Consider the following 23693-nt stretch of genomic DNA (forward strand, 5'->3'; position numbering starts at 1 on the left):
ACTGCAACAGGTTCAGGTGCGGATTTGGGCGTTCACCAGTTATGAGACCTAGTTTAACAAATAAATAGAAATACTGCAGATATATCAATGACTTACATTCACTTTTACTATGAACATAATCTAATAAATATTTATCCATTTGTAGAACCTTCTAATCCTACTTTTAAGACTCTCATAATGGGCCTTTGGCTTAACCGCAATACGTCACTGTTGAAGTAAATCAGTCTGGCTGAGAGTCATTGTACACAAACTTACCAACACACACGTATGTTTTAACATATATATAATTCACTCTCTGCTTCTCTCTACGCAGCCAATACATGCACACACTATCAGGCAAGGGAGTATCTGTGTGTAGGATACAAACATATTTATTTATACATACATATGTTGCTTTGCGTATGAGTGAGTGTATCTATATACATACGTACTTCGGATTCAAGTCATAAACTTAGCAGGCAGTTCACTTGAACAGCTGTGAGTGATCAGCAACAACTCGATTTCAACGGCGATCGTTCGAACCCGTACGCTATAAGTACACACATATGTAAGTTGGTGTTTTTAAGTGTGTGTATGTGTGTGTGTATCTGTGAATATGTATGCACATAAAAATAATAAATATATACAAAAAAAATAAAAACCTAAAATCTTTTGCGTAGTTTATTCGCTCGTCGAGTTCGGTTACTCTCGTCGTATCCGAATCTCATCGCTTCGCCTCGTCGGTTATTATCTGAAATCTAAAATGGAAAAAGACAAGAAATGCCCTGACTCTGTCGTCGCATTCAGATTCAGAGCTCCGCGAAACTAACAAATAATCAGCAGCAGCTCCAAGTCGCGAATAAATAAAATAAAACCAAAACACACATTGAAGACGCGTCTCTAACTTTTATTTAAATTCAAATCGGAGTGCCCAGCTGCAACTACACTTAAAAATTCAACCATTTTCCATCTATGTATAATGATAAACAGCAACATGTGTTTATATATAATATAACTAAATAGATTAACATATATACATAGATCTATATGTATGTATGTGTAGAATGTGATTAAGCTAATATCAATTAAAAAACAATTGCGTGCAGTATAAACGAGATGTGAATAACAAAATTAAATTTAAACCCAAAAAAAAACAAATCGAATTGTTTGAAAACCTCCATAAGGAAATATAGTGCATTTTCTATATAAACAGATTAAATTGTGAGTGTTTCGAAAATCGCTGATTTGCAATCGCAATAATACCAGTAAAGCTACAAAAGCAACACGTAACTAATAAGCCAGTGTGTGTATGTGTATGTGTGTTTTGCCTTTGTAGTAGTATTAATGTACAAATATACATACATTTATATGACTTGCATCTATGTACGTGCTTAAAGCTCTTTTTTTTTCATATACATATATGTATATAAATGCATGTACATAAGTAGTTCCTTATACATATGTACATATATTTAAATATATACATATGTATGTATGTACATATATTTAATAAAATAAATAAATGAATAAAATATATGCATGTATGTATGTGTGAATGTAGTATAATGCACAATTCGCTCGAGTATTTGTGTATGTGAATAAATAAATAAATAAATATACATATGTACATATGTATATATAATACAAATATAAACTCATTACCGCAGACGCGATGCGAACGTGAGTCTTCGAACATTGCAAACACAACACAAAACAAGGAACCAGTTTCACCTTGAGTCGCAATACATCCAACTACTATATAAATGTACATAGGCACACATACATTCATACGGCATGTACATGAGAGCATATGGGTATGCAAGTGCATATGAATGTGTGATTGTGTGTGTGAGTGTGTGTGTGCCAACGTTGAATCACCAACATCACACACTCACCCTTACATGCATTTATTTGTATATATCCGATCGGGCAGGCTAATATGTATGTATCTGTGTGAATAAGCAGTGCAAGTGCATAGTAAATGTGCAGTTTCATGTTAGACGTAATATTTAACAATTATAACCAGAAACAGTGATCGATCGCCAATTAAAGTGCTCCCACCTACTATATAAACATATGTGCATACATACATACATATATAGCCACATACATAGATACACACACACACACTTAAATTTACATATATGTACATATATAAATATACATAGATACATACATACATATAATGATGTACAATGATATTTTACAGCACTGCCAGCAGCATACAGACTTAAAACAAGAACTGAAAGTAATTAAACAACAAGAAATCAGTGGAAAACACTTAAATACACTTAAAGACAGTTATATGTACATACAAGAGTATGTACATATAAATCCAACCAAGTTTCAACAAAAAAGATGATAGGGCACCTAACTCAGGAAAAAACGTTAAACAACACAGGAGAAAAAGAACAACAACAACGGCGATCCAAGGAGAAGCAACAACAACAACTCTTCCTGTAGCTCCAACAAAATTAGTGACGAAGACGACGACAACAACAACAACAACAATAAGAACTCCAGCGACACCAGCACCAACGCCAGTGCCAACCCCAACCAAAACCAGAAACAGAAACCTCCAACCCCCAAACCCCCACCCCCTACCCCAACATTTAACAGTCATAAAACAAAGCGCACGGGTTATTACTCATACGAAGGCTGTGCCTGCGCCTGTTGCTGTTGCTGTTACTGCTGCAGCTGCTGCTGCGCTGGAACTGCATTGAACGTTATTATTAAATACAAAAATGGACATGGACATGGACAACAATAACAACAACAGCGAAAGATCTCAGGAAATGGCAATGGGGGCTACTAACGGGTGTGCCGAAGAATATTTGATATTTGGATCTGCCCGTGTTGCCGTCAATTCAAGTACACCGTATTCGGATGCCACACAAGTAAGTAAAAATAAAAGCAGAAAAGGATTTGACTTAATTAATTGCAAGCCAAAAGATACAAATACATACATACATATGAACGTATTTGTATATTAAGGAAAGGAATTTCCATTTCTGTGACACCCTGTAGAGAGTTAGATTTGCCAAATATCAAGTAAACGGTTTATTTTTTCATCATCGCATTGCATTTCTTATCAGTTTTTGCCTACGTGAACATGACTGTTCACGTGTGTGTGTGTGTGTGGGTGAGGCTATTTTATAGTTACAGCAAAAACATTTTTTCAGACAGACCAGGTCAACAAAAACCCAATGACTGATAAGATTTCCCATTTGGATTAGATTTTAATTTTTAATGATTATTTTCTTTGTGTATTGTACTACGAATGAATGCAATTGTATTGTATTATTTATGTACATATTCGTACATACATTTATAAAATTTGTATGTACATATATATTTCTGTACATATATTGACCATGGTCATATACATATGCGTGTAAAGACATGCCTATAATACATATATTAAGTTGGAGCACTTGTGATGAAATTTTTTATAACTCATACAAATACGCATTTGTAATAACTACAAGAAAATGAAAAAGTCGAGTTTCGTACCCCATGATGCATATAAAAGGCGGAAGAAAGATAATTTATCAGAATTATATATGTACATACATACATACATGCATGTGTATGTATTCAAATAAACAATACATTTATTTACAGTCAGTATCATAAGTATTCGTTTTATATGCATTCAGGAAACAGATTTTGTTGTACTATTTTATTTTAATTTGGAATCATGTAGGATTTTCTCACATATATACTTTACTATATACTTATACTTCAGTAAGAAGTACAAAAATCAGCTTAAAAATCATTCCGTTGCACATTTTTTTAACGTTTATCGACAAATACTTATTAGGCTCACTGTAAATAATTCAGTCTCAATCTGAGGCGAATTGGCTTAAAAACGATCTCAGTAAATAAACATTCAATCCCTTTTTGTAAATAGACAATATTGTTCGAAATATGATGCATATGTATAAGTATATGTACATAAGTTCCTTTTCATGGAATTAGCCTGAAAATTATGTATAATTCACTTATTTGAATATTACTTAAGAATACAAACAAATATACATATGTATGAGTGTACATATATAAAAAGTATAGTATGCATATGTATATCCGTTGAGGAAACAACGTAAAATTGGCCATTATAATATATAAATAATATATTATGGATTTAAACTGAAATATATACTTATCTTAATGAACGTATGCACATAGATAGATACATATGTATCTCAGTTCGTACATAGTGCATTGACCTTGCTTAGCAGTTAAATTTTTACGTCTACTATCGAGGGCAGAGGAGGCAATGGCTTTGGCAACCGACGGATACGAAACAGAACAGCGAACGTAATTGCGTTTTACCTATGTATGTATGTATGTATGTATGTATACATACATTTATATCTATAGCCAGCGTCGTTGACTTTTGTGCGCAAATATTTTTGCGTATGGGGTGTATGTATATAGGAGTTTACATACATCTACTAACAAATACTGAGGCAAAGAGAGTTGACCGTTGATTCTAAGCTGCAACAACCGTTAAAAACGAAAGCCAATTGCTCTCAAACCCCTCTCATCACTTTTACTTGCACATAGACACATATACAGACATACATACATACATATATTTACAAGCATGTGTGATTGTATGCGTTGTCTGCTTGTATATGTATGCGTGAGTCTGTCTCTGTGTGCGTGTCTGTGTGGGAGAGTCATGCTGCTTATTAGACTCTGCTCTGCTCTGCTGACGGCGACATTGAGAGTAGCCAACTGAGAGGAGGGCGAAAGGCAAAGGCAAAAAGGCAATGGCAACGGCCGTTGGAGCATCCCGTTCGGGTACCCACCTCTCCATCGTTGCCATCTTTTGCTTCAGTTAAAAGTCTGCTTCTCTGGTGGTGCTTATGGCTGTTGTTGTTATTGTTGTTGCTGCTGCTGGCTGCAGGGTATATAGAGTGGATGAACTTTGCGAGGTACACGAACTGCGGCAAGGTCGAAGTTAACGCTATTAATAGGTAGTTTTTTTTTCGTTTTCGTCGTCTCTCTTTTGTGGAAATAAAACGGTTGTTCACATCGACCATTTTCGTCTACTGCCATCGACGCGTCGTCGTCATCATCACCATCATAGGGTATACGAGAAACTATGCGTGTGAGTGGGGGGTGTAGGGGGGAAATCGGTGAAAAAGCAATAGCCAAAGCATTTTCGTTAAGTATTTATATATGTATGAATGTATGTGTGTGTGGGTATATGCATGCGCATGCATTGCATATGTGTGTCCAAAAAGATTGAGTAGGTACATGTGTATCTATCTATGTGTGTATTTTGTTTTTAAAAGTGCTTTATTAACCTTGACGAGGGACATTGAACTTCAAACGTAGCGAAAATGTGCATATACACATGTATATAAGTACATTCGTCTGAATGTTTTTTTTTTTAAATATGTATGTAGATATACCTGCAAAATGTAGAAATGTATATATGTATGTATGTATGTATGTATGAATCTTTATCTGTGAAAAAGACAATAAACACACAGTCAAAGGTATGACCAATCATAGGAATAAACGTGCGAATCTATTAAATATTGTGTATTAGTATGTGCCATTTTATGGATTTATAATATTCCTCTCTTTAAAACGTCTTTCGTGTTGTGGCTTTTTTTTTGGTTTTTTGTAAGGTTAAAGTTGATATCGTTTATTGACTCCAAGTTCTGGTTTGGCCGAGAGATTGAATAATATTGTGAAATTTAATGTATTAAATTCAGACATTCATAATTACATCATTCTTATAGTATGCGTATAAACATTTTTTGTAGCCTGCTTTTAAGCATAATTTTCTGGCCTTTTTGGGATTCCCAACTTTTACTTTTAAGTTTGATCAGATCATGATTTAGATTATTAGTCTTCGTGTCCATTTGCTTGCCTTGAAAATATAAATAGGAAATAAACATTTTAAATAATATATAAAAATACAACTATTTAGTTTTAACTCAAACTTATTTTCACACTTATTAAATTACTTTTTTATTTATTTTCAGACAAAGAAACACTCTCCAGGCCATATTAAAAGACCCATGAATCCTTTCATGGTCTGGAGTCAAATGGAACGGCGAAAAATATGCGAAAGAACGCCCGATTTGCACAACGCAGAGATTTCCAAGGAATTAGGTAGACGATGGCGGCTCTTGAGTAAGGAGGATAAACAGCCATATCAAGTTGAAGCAGAAAAGCTTCGGAAACTTCATAATATTGAGTATCCAAACTACAAGTACAGGCCACAAAAGAAACAATCGCGATCGTCAGCTGCTGCTGCTGGATTGAAATCAAATCAAACAGACGCAGACAGCAATGAAAGTAAAAATGCACAGAATGTATCGCCCACTGATGCCGTAATTAATGCAACATCATCCACTGCCGGTCGGAAAAATAAAAGATCTACCTCCACATGTCAATCAGCTGCAACGGTTTCAAAACGATTGCGAAACGAAACGAGTGATAATTCCAAATCTAAATACAATGTAAAAACATCTTTAGAACAGCCAAACCCTGTCGATATGATACTCTCTTCAACAAATAATCTTTTAAGCTATGAATCATCTGAATTTTTGCGTCTTAACACGAATAGCAATAGTGATTGCGATATAAAAGTATATACAACAGACTCAACTATAAGCACAATGGAAAATATAACAAATCTGAGTCAATATATAACGCCCTTTGTAAACTCTCCCACCACTGACGACTCACAACAGTTGGAGATAAATTCGCCGTCTAATGGTCCCACCAATCACAATCATCACCCAAATCCGGGTGTAGCCGGTCAAATGGTAAACATATCCGATATTAGTCCCAACGATGCCGGGGATGCGGATGTGTCCGATGTGGTTTTGCATCTATTGTGCGACAATAATACAATCAGTGATGAACAATTGCATGGGGGTATCACAACTAATCAACAAATATTGGATGCCATTAAGTCGCACATCATATTTTCGGATAACCCTAACCTTAATGAGCCTGCATTCGATTGTGAGGACAATATTGTAAATGATGCCAATTTGCATTCGGCTAGCCATCAACTACCTCCATATGTGCCTGATACACACGAATGTTTTATTGAAGACTGCGGTGCCGATAATTCAACGCATCAAACCGAATTCGAAGTTCAACCGCAGACATTCACAATGAATATTGAAATACATAATAGTACACCAACATTTGGAGGTGGCGATGGCGGGCATACATTCCAAAACGATGACTTTAATCCGATTCCGCCGGCAGCTGAGGATAGTGACAGCATTCTAACCTCTTCACATTCGTCACAAATTGGTTTCTGTAACAACAGTATAAGCAATATTTTGGTTGATGCAGATGGTATTGTGAACGCATATGCAACTCAAGACTACACCGGGAATGTAATTGGAACACATAATGATCTCAACTACGATAACAACGGAGCTCTCCTAGCTTACACAAATGAGGATTTACCACCTCAGCCAACTGGTAGTCATTTAGAATTTAATACTAACAGATTTGCAAGTTATTACAAAATGTGAGCGATGAAAAAAATGTGAGAAATATTTAAGCTTTGTGTAATTTTAAATTATGTTTATACGTTTATAATTATACACCAAAATTATATATATATATATATACTATATATTATATACAGATAAAATTCCATATGTAAAAAAAAAAAGATTAAAATGCTTTGCATAGAAAAACATTTTCCCCCGTAGTCGTTTAATAAATGTATAAATAAACGCTGCGTGGGTTATCTAAATGGATTTCGTGTTTACATTGATGTATTTATTTCTTTTCCGGCAGACTATGGGAAGTCTTAAAGTTTCCTTAAAACCCTTACCCTTGGTAATCGCATATTTTTTAACCTTATATCCTGACACTTTATTCCCAGGCCTAAAGTTTACTTCTGATAAAATTAAACTATCGTTTGAACTTACTAGAAATATTGGTATCGAATTAGTTTCGCAAATTCATTTGAAAATGTCATTTGCCATGAATAAAATTTAGTGGATTTTATGATACAATATCTACATAAGTTTATTTACAAACATAGTTACAGGATACATCTTAAACAAATCAATGGTAATGGCGACATTAATAATAATATAATATAATAGATACACAGACACACAACGTAATAGGATACAATATGACGTTCAACAATGATCATATTAGATATATGTATGTTTGTTATATACGGTGGAAATAATCCAGATAAATCAGTATACATTCGTTACCCTTTTTCACAATATGATATTTTCAAAGTTTACAAAGTGCTGGCTTCGATATGTGGTATATTATGTAAGCCGGTATCGGGATTGGACCAATAGTAAGTAGGAGCACCTTGGCTAAAGCAATATTTCATATCAAGAGTTTCCCCATGATCTACATAGTACATGAGGTAAAAATTGCACATTTCATGTTCGTTTGTCGGGCTGCAAAAAAAAACCATATAGACATTGAAATAATAGGGCTAATATTGTTTACTTAAAGTAATGTACATACCCGACTTCAGTTACCCGATGACGATTGCTTTTCATGGTACACCTTACTGCAACATGATCACCAGATTCAATGGGCTCATCGTTTGTCACATTATAGAACATTTGCGGTGTAAGTGGATCTCGTTTTCCAAGTTGTGTCCATTCCTGAACTCCACGATCGTTTGACCGAACTCTATATCCAGATACGACCTTACCCAATCCATGGGTGTGTACACGATAAGCAAATGGATGTAGTACCTTTTTTTCATTTATTTCGCATGCCGTTTCCATGTGTTCGATGGCCATTGGAGGTATGGATCCACCAGTGCCGAGTAACAAAGTTCCAGCTAATTTCTTTAGTCTATTGTAAAGGTATTTATTAATTAGAATGTTAAATTAATTGTCTTAAACAAACTTACGGTTTCTCTGTGTACTCAATAAATACGCCCGAGTCGTCAGTGGTTCCGTCTGTATGTACAGATGCAAAGAAATTAATCTACAGGTTATTTTTTGTATGTTTCTCGAATACTTTACCTTGAAATTTCTGTACATGCGCGTAATGAACTTGTAAAACCAGGTACTTGGTAGGTGAATCTTTACCTACTTTGAAACCAACTCCAGGAGGTAAGCCCAAACGCGGTGCATCTCTTGCCCAAGCATACAAAATCTACAGAATATACAGGAGTTGTTTTAAAAACTTAAACAAATAAATATTTATGTGCTTTGAACGTACTTGTGAATGGGAGTGTGGACCACAGGGACTTGCTTGTTCTTCCTGTGAATTTTGGGCCATTTCACCACAGTTCCTTTTATGGTGAAATTATTATTAATATTAGCATTTAAAAATTGTAAATCACAAACTTACCAAGTGGATTTTGGTGTTCCAGGCTCACCGCATCCATAGAGTAACATATGATGCGCCGTATTCATTGTGGCATTTGGATTGTAGCCAACTTATGTTTGAGAAAAAGATTAATTAGAAATTTACTTTAGAAAATAGGATTCAAAATTATGATAACATACCAATATAGTAGGTGGTAGTTGGATCGACTTTAATGGGAGTGCACAAGTACAAATCCGGCTAAAAGTCAATTGTTAGTAGAAATAGGCAAATAATTTGTTTAATAAAATACATGGGACAAAGGCTAAAATTACAAAGATAAAAATACAAATAAATGTCAAGGAAATTAAAATCTACATTAAATGCATATACTCAAATTACGTTTTAGCTGGGTTTCCCCGACATGGGTTTCCCGCTGTTATCTATAGATTCGATTTTAAAAAAGCTTATCACTTTATTTCTTGCGTTGTTTTTTTTTTCAACTTGTTGTTTTGTGTTATTTAAAATCAGTTAGTTGGCATTAGGCATTTACATACATACAAACATTCAGAACTAAAATTCATCTTTGGGGCAACATGTCGTATGAGTAATATTGTTTAGCAAACTATTTTTCGCTTGTTAATACTTGATTTTTCATTGGTTTTACATATGCTGCACATAGTTTTTAATTAATCACAATGTTTAATTCACTTTACATAGACAAAATATCAAAAAAAAACAACTATATATTACCTACTTTTGTTTTTCTATAGTTCTATGAATACAGGTTAGAGATGTCCCTACGTGACCATATGGCAAATGCAAATTTTCAGATACATACATACATAGGTATGAATATAGTATATTTTATCTCTAATCAAGCAAACGTTTTTATTAATACGTTCTATAAACCAACAAAAGTTATAAAATACAAATATACGTAAGCCGAGGTGCAAATTTAATATATGTATGCGTGTGTGTGTACGTATTCATCTGATTGACGTGTGTATTTTTCTGTGTGTAGGTGTACATCAAATGTATCTATACCATATGTTTCACATTGGTAATAAATTGTCTTACGGTTTTTGGAGACACCAATGGCATAAGGAATGGAAATGATCCAACAACATCCTTTCCGTAGCTATTGTCCACATCATTTTCTCGTTGATGATTATATTTTCCATATATTTCCTTTTGTTCGATTAGGCCATAAACAAGTAGCACATCAACAAGTAATAGGAAAGAGAAGACGGCTTGTATACCAAACCCTCGAGACATTTCTAAACATATATTTTTTAATATATTTCGCGTTTTTAACAATTGAAATTCACTAAATCAACTTTGAATGTTGCAAAGAAAATAAAATAAGAACGTTTCTTTGTGGAAGAATAGTTAACACGTATGTATGCCTATATACATATATACACAGTGACTCTAAAAAGTATGGGCACACCAACAGTTTCTAAGCTCAAAATGCTGCAACAATTATGAGAAGAATAATGCAATAGTTAATATTTATAACGGCTTCATAATAATTTTCTCAATAAACAGATATCAAATAATTTCATTTTTTATCATTTTTGTATTCTTTTCACTAGAATAATGCATAATTTTACGGTTAATTCAAATGTATGAATATCTTTTTAGAATCACTGTACGTGAAGGTGGTTTTCAACACGTAGGAACGGCTCAGTCAGTGTTGCGAACTATCGATTACAAAACAAAAATGGCTAGATATACTAACTGCCGCCCAAGTAACGATTAAAAGGCTAAACTAAACGGAAAGTTAAAATTTAAACCATTAATCATTATTAATTTGCTTGTTTTAAGCATTCAAACAAATCAGGGCTACATATTATTTTGTAATTTAAAACAAAAACTTTTAAAATCAAAACAAAGTTGATTTTATTACTGCGTTTCTCTTTATTCTTTTACATAAGATACCAGAGTGTAACAGGTAGTAAAATCAGTTGGTTAGTATATGTACATATATGTATCTTTGTAAGTACATGTATTCGCAAATAATTTTATTTGGATGAATTATAAATAATTTATAATATTTCAAATTATCAAATTATTCTTCTTATTCAAACTATTATTCTTTATCTAGGCTATTCTAAGCTTAATATCATTTAATTGGATACAAAAATGTTTATCTTTTTATAGTTCATTCTCTATTTCGTTATCAACTAAAACTTCTAAATCTATATTGTAGAGATATTCGATTAAAATAAAGGAATATACATATATCTCAAATTAGTTAAAAATTTAAGACTTAATAATACAAATTAAGTATTAAAATTCAAATTTTATAATTCACTCATTCTACTGCAAAACCACAAAAATAAAAAACCGTTTATAAAAAGTATTTTTAAAATAAACTTGTCATGAGTTTTTTATTTACTATTATTCATATATGGTTAATTATGCTAAATAAAGTCTATTTATTTACTCGACTGCTTTTTTTTTTTTAATACAAATAACAGCTGGTAGCCTAGTTGTATTCATTCAGTTGACATGCGCAAATCAATTGATTTTCAAGGGACACAGTTTCAATGTTTGTCGTGTTTACTTCTAGCAAAACGTTAAGTCTATTAAATAATTTGGTTTAATTTTATGTTTTTTTTATTTTGAAATAAATATATATGGAATAAACTAATTTCTAATGGAGCGAAACAATGGTATAAAATATTTATCTTAAAGATTTAAAATTGATCTGTTCGTAAGTTTAAAATGTAGACGAAGAATCGTTCATATATTTATGCAAGACCGCCACAAATATTTGTTATTGTTGTTGAGTTTGGCCATAAAATCTCTTGACACCCTTTTAAAATAAATACAAGATGATAGAAGAAGGGGACAGGAGGTTGTTGTATCTAGTATATCACCTAGATTGGTCTATGAAGTCATGTTCTACTTTATACTTGTCTGTTAATCAGACTAAAAGTTTAAATATAGTCAACGGATTTCAATAGGTCTTTTTTTTTTTTTTTTAATTTTTTAGTAATATAATGTGACATTTGATATAATCAGCTCAAAAGAAATATAAAATTTTTAAAAATCTGTAACTAAAACTAATTCATATATTTAAATATTCTAGGTGAAGTCGATTCGCAATGTTCCCGTTCTAATCCAATCAAGACGAGTAAATTAAATTTAATGGATACCAATTCGTTAAATATTCCTCCGCCCAATTTACACTCATCCAAAGCTATAAATCCCAATAAGGCCGTGTTTACCATCGATGCCAATACGGGTAAAATATTTATTGTCAACAATAAGGCATGCCAGCTCTTGGGTTATACATCTCACGAATTGAGGAATACAAAATTTTTTGATTTACTTCATTGTAAGACCGATAATCATATTTCCGCTCTGGCGGAAATGCAAATCGATGGCGATGAAGGAATTGTCGTTTTATTGAGTGGCAAAGTGATTGAAATGAAAACTAAACATAATACCAAAATTGTTGTCTCACTATGGATACGTCAGATAGACAACGAGGGCCGTAATATAGCTGTCGCAGAGCCGGTACAAAGACATATTTGTCAAATAAGTATTGATCGTTTTGGTGGCATAACGAATGCTGATACGACAACGGCAACTATATTTCTATATGATTCGCCAGATGATATAATTGGTGTTAATATTCAAACGTTAATACCATTCATGAAATTACCAGATCCAGATGTTAGGGAGATACCAAAATATCTGCGTAAACAACGAGCCACAGGACGCACTACGGATAAGGTAAAATTCCCGCTTTGCCTACTGATATCTCCACATGAGCCTTCTCTACCATCGTATACGAATACGAATAATAGTTTCTACAATATAACTATTTGGGTTTTCCAAAATCTAAGCGGACTTATTGTCGTCGATGAATTGGGTTTTATTCAGACGTGCAATCAACCTTTTTCTCTGCTAATGTTTGGCTATAGTCAGGATAAAATTCTCAATATGCATATTTCATCAATATTGCCAAATTTCGGCAAAGATATTGCAGAAGATAAAAGTCCTAATATTTCGAATACATCGATTGCAAGTAATGATTGGGAACCAGACACTGATCCGCTTATCATAGATAACATTGATACATCGCTGCAATCTAGCAAGAGGTCGTCAGGAGTCAAATTGGAAGCCCTGAATTCAACATGTGACTTAATCAATAATGGTTCAACTGGAACAAACTCGAACCAGGAAACGCATCCAGAAATGTTATATGGTCGAGAGTCCAGCGATTGGGTAGTCGATGACATTTTAACACCTGTAAATGCATCAAATCACATTCTTTCCAAAGAATTTGAGAAATCCCAATCACATTCCAGTGACCTTGGACTGGACAAGATGAAATCGACGTCTTCGGATGTATTCGATTCGGCGAGCAGTAATCCTAATACCAAACTATTGAGCTGTGTTAATGGAAGCTTCATCGGTGAAGCAATTCATGCCGATGGAACTGTAATCGATGTTGTCTACTCCGTGTCGCTTCAAATTTTACCTTGTTCGAGTCAAGTGTATTGCATTTGGGTTTGTCGTGATCCCAATACCCGCTTCGACAATGATAAATACGAATATACGAATCTAACGTCAACATTCAATAGCATGACTAGTACAATTGAGCAATCCCTGGGTCAAGTAATAAAGACGACGGCAGCTCAGAATTCCAGTCGACCGAATTCTCTCTCGCTAATGTCCAAATGTGAGGATGATTTGTTCTCTGGAGAATATAGTAAGCATTATACATCGATCCAGCAAATTGGAAAAGGTGCTTATGGTTATGTGAATATGGCATTTCGAAATACAGATCGCCTTTTAGTTGTTACAAAGTTTATACTTAAGGAAAAGCTGTGCTCACAGTTTATGATTAAGAATCATGATTGCAAGGAAATGCCCATCGAAATACATTTGCTGCAGACGTTGAAACATAAGAATATTGTTGCCGTATTGGATGTATTTGAAAACGAATTATTCTATCAATTGGTCATGGAGAAACATGGCTCTGGCATGGATTTGTGGACATTCATTGAGAGGCGTCCATTGATGGATGAGAAATTGGGTAGTTACATTTTCCGTCAAATAGCAGATGCTGTGTATCATTTGCATAAGAACAAAATTTTACATCGTGATATAAAGGATGAGAATATAATCATCGATCATAAATTCAATATTAAATTGATTGATTTTGGCTCTGCCACATTTATGGAAGAGGGTAAATACTTTTCAACATTCTACGGTACAACTGAATACTGCAGTCCGGAGGTCCTTGCCGGAAATAAGTACGCTGGTCCTGAACTTGAAATGTGGTCACTGGGTGTTACATTGTATGTGCTAATGTTTTTCGAAAATCCCTTTATCGATGTTGAAGAAACCTTAAAGGCAGAAGTTCAAATACCAAATATGGTCTCAGAACCATTTAGTGTCCTGCTCTCATCCATGCTGCATAAAGATCCGAAGTTTCGTTGCACAATGGATCAGTTGATAAATCATTCTTGGATTACCCAAGAAGTTAACCCATCTTTGTTTAACTTCTCTTGGATTGTACCTTGCAAGCCTCATGAAGCGAATCCGGAAACATACTTTTCCGGTCACTTATATTCGAGTACATCCGTTTTGTCAACTATTTCACCACAGGAGAGCTTTTCTCAAATTGAAGATTGTTCTATTGCCGATTGTGATGTGGACAAGTGTGAATTCAATGAATCCGATATTAAATTCTCAGCAAAAAAAGGTAAGATTGAAATAAAGAATAGAGAATAAGAAAATAAAGAAAATAGAATGGTTTGATAGAAAAGAATATAGTTAGATACTTAAATTTCATAGTTATACATTAACCCATACTTTTTCATTTCAGTTCCAATTATAGAAAGTCGTTTGGACCACCTGGATACGAAGCCAGTTCAAGTGAATTCATCGGTCAGTCAAAACGAATTAAGAACAACATTGTTAACGTCAACACCAAGGGAAAGTACAAGCAAAATATGCTGCTCCAGATCGGAGAACAATATATTTGAGAAAAAACTGGAGCCCAGCATCTCAGTTTACAACGTTGTTAGTTTGCACGACATCACTTTAAAGAAAATCCCAAATCTTTTTAAAGCCCAGAATTTGACAGTTGCGAATGGCAGCAAAGATGCGCTAAGGGTACAGAAAATAAAAAATCTATACTTAGAAAACATAGAAACAAATGTAGAATGAAATTGGATTGCAATGACAATGAAGAAATGCACTACTGATTATTTAACATTCATGATCATTTGAAATGTTAGAAATATGAAAATGAGAGAGCTCATTGGCAAAGAAGTGCTTTAGACATACTTGTTTTTTATTACATTAAAACATTTATATATATGTATATGTATATATTACAAAAATAATAGAATACCTAAGATCTAATGCAAGCTTAAACCAATTCAACTGTAAAATACATAAATTGTGCAAATAATCCGATGCTATATGTTGTCATTGTTTCCAGCTTAAGCACATGTTGCTAACGCATTGATGTTTAAATTGTTGGATTCCTTTCAATAAACAGTAGTCAAATCACTCACCATTAAATTTTAGAAGGATATCTTTTAATGGGAGTTTTGTCGAATTTAAATTGCCAACTGTTTGTGACAAAAAATAAAAGAAAAATGAAAGAAAGACCAGTCTGTAAAGGACAGAGAGAAAGGTAAAAAGTAAAAGGTCGGCAGTTATTTGATTTGATCGAACAGATTGTGAGGTTTTCAGGAAATTTATAAAATTAGCATCTCTGATAAGACATAATTTAATAAAAAAAATTCAAAATCATTATAATCATCGAAGCATATATTCTTAAAATTTGTTTTTCAATTCAATGTCGTAATGAAAGAAACCCGTTATTTGAATCTGCCATTGTCAAAAAAAAAAATACCAAAAGCAATCGTGCAGTATTTTTAAGCCAATTTGCATTGCAATCGATAAGATTGATATCGATAAGCCGAAACACAGTAGACAAGAGGAAAATCGCGAGTGTTTGTTGTTGGAAATGAATAGCCAAAATAACAATAAATAAATTAAAATGGAATATGAAACTTCCTTATCCGAATTAAGTGGTAATAAGTTTAATATACTTTTGCACGAAAACAAGTGTTTCAGTTGCTACAATTGCATGTGTCTACATCAAAATTAGTACATAATATACGTAAATGGACACACACTCACACACAAACACAGACGACCACATAGTTTTCGTTTATATGAAAGCGGTGTTCTTATTTATGTACTTATGTATATGTATATATACAAATGTGCAATTATGAATATGAAAATGCAAAATATATGAATGTAATTATGTTACAAAAGCTCCAAAAATTTGTTAATCGGCTTATAAAACAAACACGAAACATATGCAAGTGACCCAAAACACACGCCTATATAATTTTATATATGCATTTACATACATAAATGTATATATGTATGTATGTATGTTAACATATAAACCATATGTACATACATTGTTATCTTTGCAAAAAACAAAACAAAATACGACACCCTAATTTATTAATCAAAGTATAAACAAATTGTGATGTGTTTTTTTTTTTTGTTACATACATATGCAGTCTGTTTTTTATAAAAAAGGGAATACCGCTACTGCTACGGCTATCGATATAAAACTTTTCAAATTGGGGAATATTGGTGTCAGGAAAACAAAATGACTAACAAAAATATATAGAAATTCATTCATATAAGGAGTTGAAAATGATTAATAAAATGAATCGATTAATTATGTGAAACGTCTGCCCTCATAGTAAAGAGAACAAAGGGTACTTTATAGACAGCGCTTAATATAAAACGAAAGGACACTCTACTTGGGTGAGAAAAAAAAAACAGAAAACCCCTCGAAAAAGCTTAAATGTATGGGCTCGGATTTCTTTTTATAGATTGATCCAAAAAAAAAAAAACTGGGTCAAAAATAGAATGCGTCCACAATTTTGGATTTGATAAAATCTATTAAAAATTAGGATAGTCTTCATATGTCTTGTATCCAGTGAATATTTTGGAGGCACCAGCTACAAGTCCTTAAAAATCTAGTCAAACCTTAATGGTATAATGAAAAAAACAATAATCCGCTGAATATGTAAAACCTTTACCTAAACAGTAAGTTTTAAAAATGATCTTTTTTTGACTAAAAACGCAATGCTTCGTTTCTTAAACATTCCAATTTAGTATACTCGTGGGCAGTTCAATAAACAATAAACAGATCTTGAACTGATTGAAAAATATTGCAAATACTTTTGGGGGGCATTGCTTGTGTATACTTCAAGGGTTTATATTATATATTGCCAATCATGATTCACATATGTATTGAAATTAAGAAAAAATTCACTTTTCCATGGATAAGTTACCTTGAAAGCAAGCAAAATTTGTCGCTGACTCAGCAAAGAATTAATTGTGCAGTCAAAAGTAATAATTTTGCGACACAGGTGCACTTATGTACTTATTCTTTTCTAAACAAAAACCAACCGAAACCAGATGATCTTGCTACTTTAGTTCACTTTGAATTAAGACAGGTGTAAAGGCAATTACAAACTGTAAATAGTTAGTTAATAACAAGGATGTAACATCTTCCTAAAGGGTATTTCGTATTTGTCATTGTTTAGAATAAGTAATAGAATTTTAGAATCTCTTGAAAATTTGCCAAAAGGGAAAAGAGACACACTTAATGAAAAATTTTGCAAATCTTTAAAAACTACATACTAAAAACAAATTTTTGTGACATAATTTTCTTTACAGATTTAGCTCCAACAAGCTTTAATAAAAGGCTCCTCCTATTAATCGAATATATTTTAAGTGAATCGGTCGCTGATCGAAAATGGACAACCGAATTGGAAGAAGATACAAATGGTCATCATTTTTCATTGGACTATTTATTGGATACACTTATAGTGCTTTATGATGAGTGCAGCAATTCATCGCTGCGTAGAGAAAAGGGAGTTTCGGATTTTCTGAAACTATGTATGTTATTTCAATATTCAAAAGTAGTAGTTAACGAATTTAATAAAATCATTTTACATTCGTTTATTTTCAGCTAAACCCTTCGTCCACATAATACGAAAATTGCGATTATGTCGTGAAGATTTCGAAATATTAAAAATCATTGGCCGCGGGGCCTTTGGTGAGGTCTGCGTGGTTCAAATGAATTCAACGGAAAAAATATTTGCCATGAAAATTTTAAATAAATGGGAAATGTTAAAACGTGCCGAAACGGCATGTTTTCGAGAAGAGCGCGATGTTTTAGTATTTGGAGATCGGCAATGGATAACCAATTTGCATTATGCGTTTCAGGATAATATTAATTTGGTATGTATTTCGATTGTAATAATATTTAACTAATAGTCTTAATTCAGACTAATGAATCTTTTTTAATATTGTTCATTGCTTTGTTTTCAGTATCTTGTTATGGATTACTATTGCGGTGGAGATCTTTTAACACTTTTAAGCAAATTTGAGGATAAACTTCCCGAGGATATGGCGAAATTCTATATTACCGAGATGATACTCGCCATAAATAGCATACATCAGATAAAATATGTTCATCGCGATATAAAGCCGGATAATGTTTTATTGGATAAACGTGGACATGTGCGTCTGGCTGATTTTGGCTCTTGTTTGCGTTTGGATAAGGACGGCACTGTTCAGTCAAATGTTGCAGTGGGTACACCAGATTATATATCACCCGAGATACTAAGGGCCATGGAGGATGGCAAGGGACGATATGGCACAGAGTGCGATTGGTGGTCACTTGGTGTCTGCATGTACGAAATGTTGTATGGCGAGACACCATTCTATGCTGAAAGCTTAGTGGAAACCTATGGTAAAATTATGAATCATCAGAATTGCTTTAATTTGCCAGCACAGGATACAATTAACTATAAAGTATCGGAGACATCGCAGGATTTACTTTGCAAATTGATATGTACTCCGGAGAATCGTTTAGGACAGAATGGTATACAGGATTTCATGGATCACCCATGGTTTGTGGGGATAGATTGGAAAAATATCAGATGCGGTCCGGCACCGTATGTGCCAGAAGTCTCCAGTCCCACAGACACATCCAACTTCGATGTGGATGATAATGATGTGCGATTAACAGACACCATGCCACCAAATGCGAATCCAGCCTTCTCGGGATTTCATTTGCCCTTTATTGGATTCACATTCTCGTTGAATAGCACACCGATTGAGGCCAAGAAACTGAGTGCAATTTGTCATGAGGAGCCAAAACTATCAAACCAAATATTATCTAGCGAGAGCAATAAAGACACGACGGATAAATCGATGGACTTGGTGCAAGAGAAAAAGTTGAAAACCCTTACGGATCAGCTAATGGTGTCGCAACAGGAGAAAGGTGAACTGACAAATAAGAATAACGAAATATTCGAGAGGCTTAAAATACAGGATTCCGAACTTCAGGATGCCATAACACAGCGTAATATCGCAATGATGGAATATTCTGAAGTTACTGAAAAACTCTCCGAATTGCGAAATCAGAAACAGAAACTATCACGACAAGTTCGCGACAAGGAGGAGGAGCTGGATGGTGCTATGCAGAAAAATGATAGTCTAAGAAACGAATTACGAAAGTCTGATAAAACTCGAAGAGAACTCGAATTGCATATTGAAGAAGCTGTTATTGAGGCATCGAAGGAGAAAAAGCTACGCGAACGTGCCGAAGAATGTTGCCGGCAACTGCAAATGGAGCTGCGCAAATCGTCATCGAATTTGGAGACCGTAACGACAACAACAATGCCTCTAAGCAGTGTTTCATCCGATTTATCAACATATGAAATCGAACGACTTGAACTTCAATATTCAGAGAAAATCGATCATATACAAGCGCGTCATAATTTAGAAATCGAAGCGATGCGCGAACAACTTAATGAACTCGAAAACTCGAATCTCTTACTCTCAAAGGAATTACAGCAATCTCAAGACAAAATGAAACGTACTCAATTGGAATCGATTGCCGATTCATTCAATGAACTGAAAAAAGAATATGATTTGGAAAAATCCAAATGGTATGAGGAGAAACAACGTCTCAACTCGGAAATGAGCCTTAAATCAAAAAGCCTTAAGGAACTGCAGGCGGAGGATGATGAAATGTTCAAAGAACTGCGCATTAAACGTGAAGCAATTAATCAATGGGAAAGACAAATGGCTGAAATTATACAATGGGTATCCGATGAGAAGGATGCCCGTAGTTATCTACAAGCTTTGGCTACAAAAATGACCGAAGAATTGGAATATCTTAAGCATGTGGGAACCTTCAATAATAATGCAGTGGATCACAAAAATTGGCGTAATCGGCGATCACAGAAATTGGATAAAATGGAGCTACTTAATCTACAGAGTGCACTGCAAAGGGAAATACAAGCAAAGGCTATAATCTCCGATGAACTTAGTCAAACCAGATCGGATCTTGTGTCCACACAAAAAGAAGTTCGCGAATACAAAAAACGTCACGATTTGATACTGCACGATTTGAAGAAAAAGGAGAATGAACTGCGAGACATCCAAAAGGGTGGTCTTGACTATTCGGACGCTTTCCTTAATAAGTCATCTCAACATGGTCTGAGTAATGCCTTCTTTAGCGATGCGGCCAAAAATTCGGATACTATATCGACAACTGAATCATATTATAATAAATCAGATGGCAATTTCTTACCCGGCTCAAATCTATTTCAACCTTCCGAATCTGCCATACTTTTTAATTATGATTCGAAATATTCTCTACGCAGCAATCGGGATAATGCAAAGGAACCGTCGTCCAGTGACTCGATTAGGGATGAATCCGAATTCATGATGAATGTCGAAGAATCTCAAAAGAAAGCCGATTCGAAAAGCATTACGGCAATCCATCAGTTTTTGGTTCGAACGTTTAGCAGTCCAACTAAATGTAATCACTGCACTTCCCTAATGGTCGGACTAACACGGCAGGGCGTTGTATGCGAAATTTGTGGCTTCGCTTGTCACACGATTTGCTGTCAAAAAGTTCCAACAACATGTCCCGTGCCCATGGATCAAACCAAAAGACCATTGGGAATCGATCCGACACGAGGTATTGGCACTGCCTACGAGGGCTATGTTAAGGTTCCCAAATCCGGAGTCATTAAACGTGGCTGGATACGTCAATTTGTTGTTGTATGTGACTTTAAATTATTTCTCTATGACATCTCGCCGGATCGGTCGGCATTACCAAGTGTAAGTGTATCTCAAGTATTAGATATGCGAGATCCTGAATTTTGTGTCGGTAGTGTAAGGGAAAGTGATGTCATACACGCCGCCAAAAAAGATGTGCCATGTATATTCAAGGTAGGAATACATACAAAACGTTCGACTGATCATATTTACTCATCAATCGTCTTTTTTTGTAGATTAAAACAGCCCTCGTTGAGACGGGTCCCTCTTTGAATACACTAATGCTGGCGGATAATGAATCTGAGAAATCGAAATGGGTTATTGCCTTGGGTGAATTGCATCGAATATTAAAACGAAATAGCTTACCAAATACTGCCATATATAAGGTCTATGAGATTTTGGACAATACATTGTCATTAATACGTAACGCATTATGTTCCGTCATTATATATCCAAATCAAATACTATTGGGAACTGAAGATGGTCTGTTCTACATTAATTTGGATCAATATGGTAAAATTTAGAAACATTTTGATGTACTTTATTATCGTTTACTTATCCTAGATATATATTTACAGAAATTGCACGCATTGGAGAAAGTAAAAAGATACTTCAATTATGGTATATCGAGGAAGAGCAAATACTTGTTATTTTATGCGGCAAACAGCGTAATTTAAGATTATTGCCTATTAGAGCACTGGAGGCTAGTGACGTCGAATGGATCAAAGTGATTGAGTCAAAGAATTGTATATCAGCATGCACTGGAATAATACGACGTTTTCCCCATGTTGTCTACTCATTTATTATTGCCCTAAAGCGTCCCAATAATCACACACAGATTATTGTATATGAAATAAATCGTGCTCGCACAAGACACCAAAAGACTTGTGAATTCACAATTGGCTATCTGGCTCAACATTTGCAAATATTGTCAGATATGCGGTTAGTTGTGGCACATCAAAGTGGATTTACAGCCTACTTTTTGAGAGGCGAGGCCACAGCAATGTGTAAGTTTATAACAATTCTCGTTGCTAATCCTTTTTGATTTCTATTTGAATTACTTTTTGCAGCTCTTGTACATCCAGAGAATCAATTGTGTGCATTTCTCAATTACTCGGGTGTTGATGCTGTGCGAGTTATTGAAATATTGTGTCCAACTGGTGGCAATTTTGGTGAATATCTCTTGGTATTTCAAACTCTGGCGATATATGTGGATTTACAAGGACGAAAATCTCGAGATAGAGAAATTATGTATCCAGCTTTTCCCACATATATAAGTAAGCAAATCATTATCGATATCTTTTGGATATATCAAATCTATTCTAATATCTTTTGCAGCTTATTGTGATGGACATTTATTGGTATTTTCCGATACGCATTTGGATATATTTAATACTCAAACTGCTGAATGGGTACAGTCAATTGGATTAAAGCAAGCTCTTCCATTAAATAATCTGGGAAATGTTGTTCTTACATCAATCAATGATACACCAATCGTTGTATACTTGGCGAATATACACACAAGTAAGAAATTGCGAATGGGTTGATCTCGATTTGTGTGAATTAAATCATTTTTGAACAAATTTCTCCCTTGCAGAAGGATTACTTCAGCATCGAGAGGGTAATCGTAAAGGATTTGGCAGTATAAAACGAAGATTTTCTATCAGAGAAATCAATAAAACAGTAAAAAGGTTCGTCCACAAGACACTGCCCTTCCTACCTTAACTATTGTTAAAAATGATCATTTATTTTTTATAGCGATCGAAGATCAAAGATGATATCCGCTCCAACTAATTTCAATCACATTTCTCACATGGGTCCTGGGGATGGTATACAAAATCAACGTCTTTTAGATCTACCAACCACATTGGAAACTGCTGACCAGGCCTGTAGTCCACTAATGATATCCCTGAATTCGGTACCTCAAACCAGGAAAACTAATTTTTTGGAACAACGTAAGAGTTTAATTGTTTATTGTCGAAAAAAATATTTTTTAAAATAATAATAATATAACTTTCGTTTAGCTGATGGGATATCGGATGATTTTGGAAATGATAATATAACCTCTAGAACTCCCAGTCCAATGGCTAATTCATTTATAGACGGCTTAAGCAATATTGATTAATTTCAGTCACACATTTTATACGAATTAAAGTAACATTGTTGAATGCAGATTTTCAATAAAACGTACACACATATAAATTGATTTTATAACAAAATGTTATTCATCCATGGCATTTGGCATAGAAAAA

At 34.2% G+C, this 23693-nt stretch overlaps 4 protein-coding genes and 1 long non-coding RNA gene across 6 annotated transcripts; 3 read left to right on the plus strand and 2 right to left on the minus strand.

Moving 5' to 3' along the window:
• Positions 1-483: 483 nt before the first annotated feature.
• LOC6637883 (putative transcription factor SOX-14) lies at positions 484-7739 on the plus strand. 2 transcript variants are annotated; one of them, XM_002061050.3, is made up of 3 exons: positions 484-547; positions 2189-2876; positions 5991-7739. In XM_002061050.3, exons 2-3 carry the CDS (start codon positions 2724-2726, stop codon positions 7506-7508), a joined length of 1671 nt encoding a protein of 556 aa, XP_002061086.2. In that variant the 5' UTR covers positions 484-547; positions 2189-2723; the 3' UTR covers positions 7509-7739. The 2 variants fall into 2 exon arrangements, with proteins under 2 accessions (XP_002061086.2, XP_046866256.1); XM_047010300.1 differs by lacking the exon at positions 484-547 and adding an exon at positions 1048-1200.
• On the minus strand, positions 5632-6034 carry LOC124460126. The gene is made up of 2 exons (XR_006954072.1): positions 5973-6034; positions 5632-5875 (listed from the first exon to the last, which is right to left on the minus strand). It is a non-coding gene; the product is annotated as an uncharacterized LOC124460126 (long non-coding RNA).
• Positions 7740-7987: 248 nt separating the features above from the next.
• LOC6637882 (peptidylglycine alpha-hydroxylating monooxygenase) lies at positions 7988-10659 on the minus strand. The gene is made up of 8 exons (XM_002061049.4): positions 10360-10659; positions 9483-9540; positions 9325-9412; positions 9193-9265; positions 8994-9126; positions 8879-8927; positions 8482-8820; positions 7988-8411 (listed from the first exon to the last, which is right to left on the minus strand). The coding sequence occupies exons 1-8, from the start codon at positions 10555-10557 to the stop codon at positions 8243-8245; spliced, it is 1107 nt and encodes a 368-aa protein (XP_002061085.1). The 5' UTR covers positions 10558-10659; the 3' UTR covers positions 7988-8242.
• A 1271-nt stretch (positions 10660-11930) lies between these two features.
• LOC6637996 (PAS domain-containing serine/threonine-protein kinase) lies at positions 11931-15587 on the plus strand. The gene is made up of 3 exons (XM_023175286.2): positions 11931-11960; positions 12380-15010; positions 15134-15587. The coding sequence occupies exons 1-3, from the start codon at positions 11945-11947 to the stop codon at positions 15475-15477; spliced, it is 2991 nt and encodes a 996-aa protein (XP_023031054.1). The 5' UTR covers positions 11931-11944; the 3' UTR covers positions 15478-15587.
• A 649-nt stretch (positions 15588-16236) lies between these two features.
• LOC6637870 (serine/threonine-protein kinase Genghis Khan) lies at positions 16237-23647 on the plus strand. The gene is made up of 11 exons (XM_002061047.3): positions 16237-16355; positions 18037-18258; positions 18332-18603; positions 18694-21615; positions 21678-21954; positions 22020-22448; positions 22512-22718; positions 22780-22965; positions 23039-23132; positions 23200-23396; positions 23466-23647. The coding sequence occupies exons 1-11, from the start codon at positions 16322-16324 to the stop codon at positions 23564-23566; spliced, it is 4941 nt and encodes a 1646-aa protein (XP_002061083.1). The 5' UTR covers positions 16237-16321; the 3' UTR covers positions 23567-23647.
• Positions 23648-23693: the final 46 nt, after the last annotated feature.

Source organism: Drosophila willistoni (genome assembly GCF_018902025.1).
Source record: "Drosophila willistoni isolate 14030-0811.24 chromosome 2L unlocalized genomic scaffold, UCI_dwil_1.1 Seg72.1, whole genome shotgun sequence".
In the NCBI taxonomy this organism is placed as follows: Eukaryota; Metazoa; Arthropoda; class Insecta; order Diptera; family Drosophilidae; genus Drosophila; species Drosophila willistoni.

Excerpts from the sequence above, each read along its gene's own strand:
- LOC6637883 (XM_002061050.3), top strand. The coding sequence starts at position 2,724 with ATGGACATGGACATGGACAACAATAACAACAACAGCGAAAGATCTCAG. Across the intron at positions 2,877-5,990 it reads CGTATTCGGATGCCACACAA|ACAAAGAAACACTCTCCAGG; the intron begins GTAAGTAAAAAT and ends ATTTATTTTCAG.
- LOC6637882 (XM_002061049.4), bottom strand. The coding sequence starts at position 10,557 with ATGTCTCGAGGGTTTGGTATACAAGCCGTCTTCTCTTTCCTATTACTT. Across the intron at positions 9,127-9,192 it reads GTCCACACTCCCATTCACAA|ATTTTGTATGCTTGGGCAAG; the intron begins GTACGTTCAAAG and ends TATATTCTGTAG. Across the intron at positions 8,928-8,993 it reads GCATGTACAGAAATTTCAAG|ACGGAACCACTGACGACTCG; the intron begins GTAAAGTATTCG and ends CTGTACATACAG.
- LOC6637996 (XM_023175286.2), top strand. Across the intron at positions 15,011-15,133 it reads TAAATTCTCAGCAAAAAAAG|TTCCAATTATAGAAAGTCGT; the intron begins GTAAGATTGAAA and ends TTTTCATTTCAG.
- LOC6637870 (XM_002061047.3), top strand. The coding sequence starts at position 16,322 with ATGGAATATGAAACTTCCTTATCCGAATTAAGTG. Across the intron at positions 21,616-21,677 it reads ATGTGCCATGTATATTCAAG|ATTAAAACAGCCCTCGTTGA; the intron begins GTAGGAATACAT and ends CTTTTTTTGTAG. Across the intron at positions 21,955-22,019 it reads CATTAATTTGGATCAATATG|AAATTGCACGCATTGGAGAA; the intron begins GTAAAATTTAGA and ends ATATATTTACAG.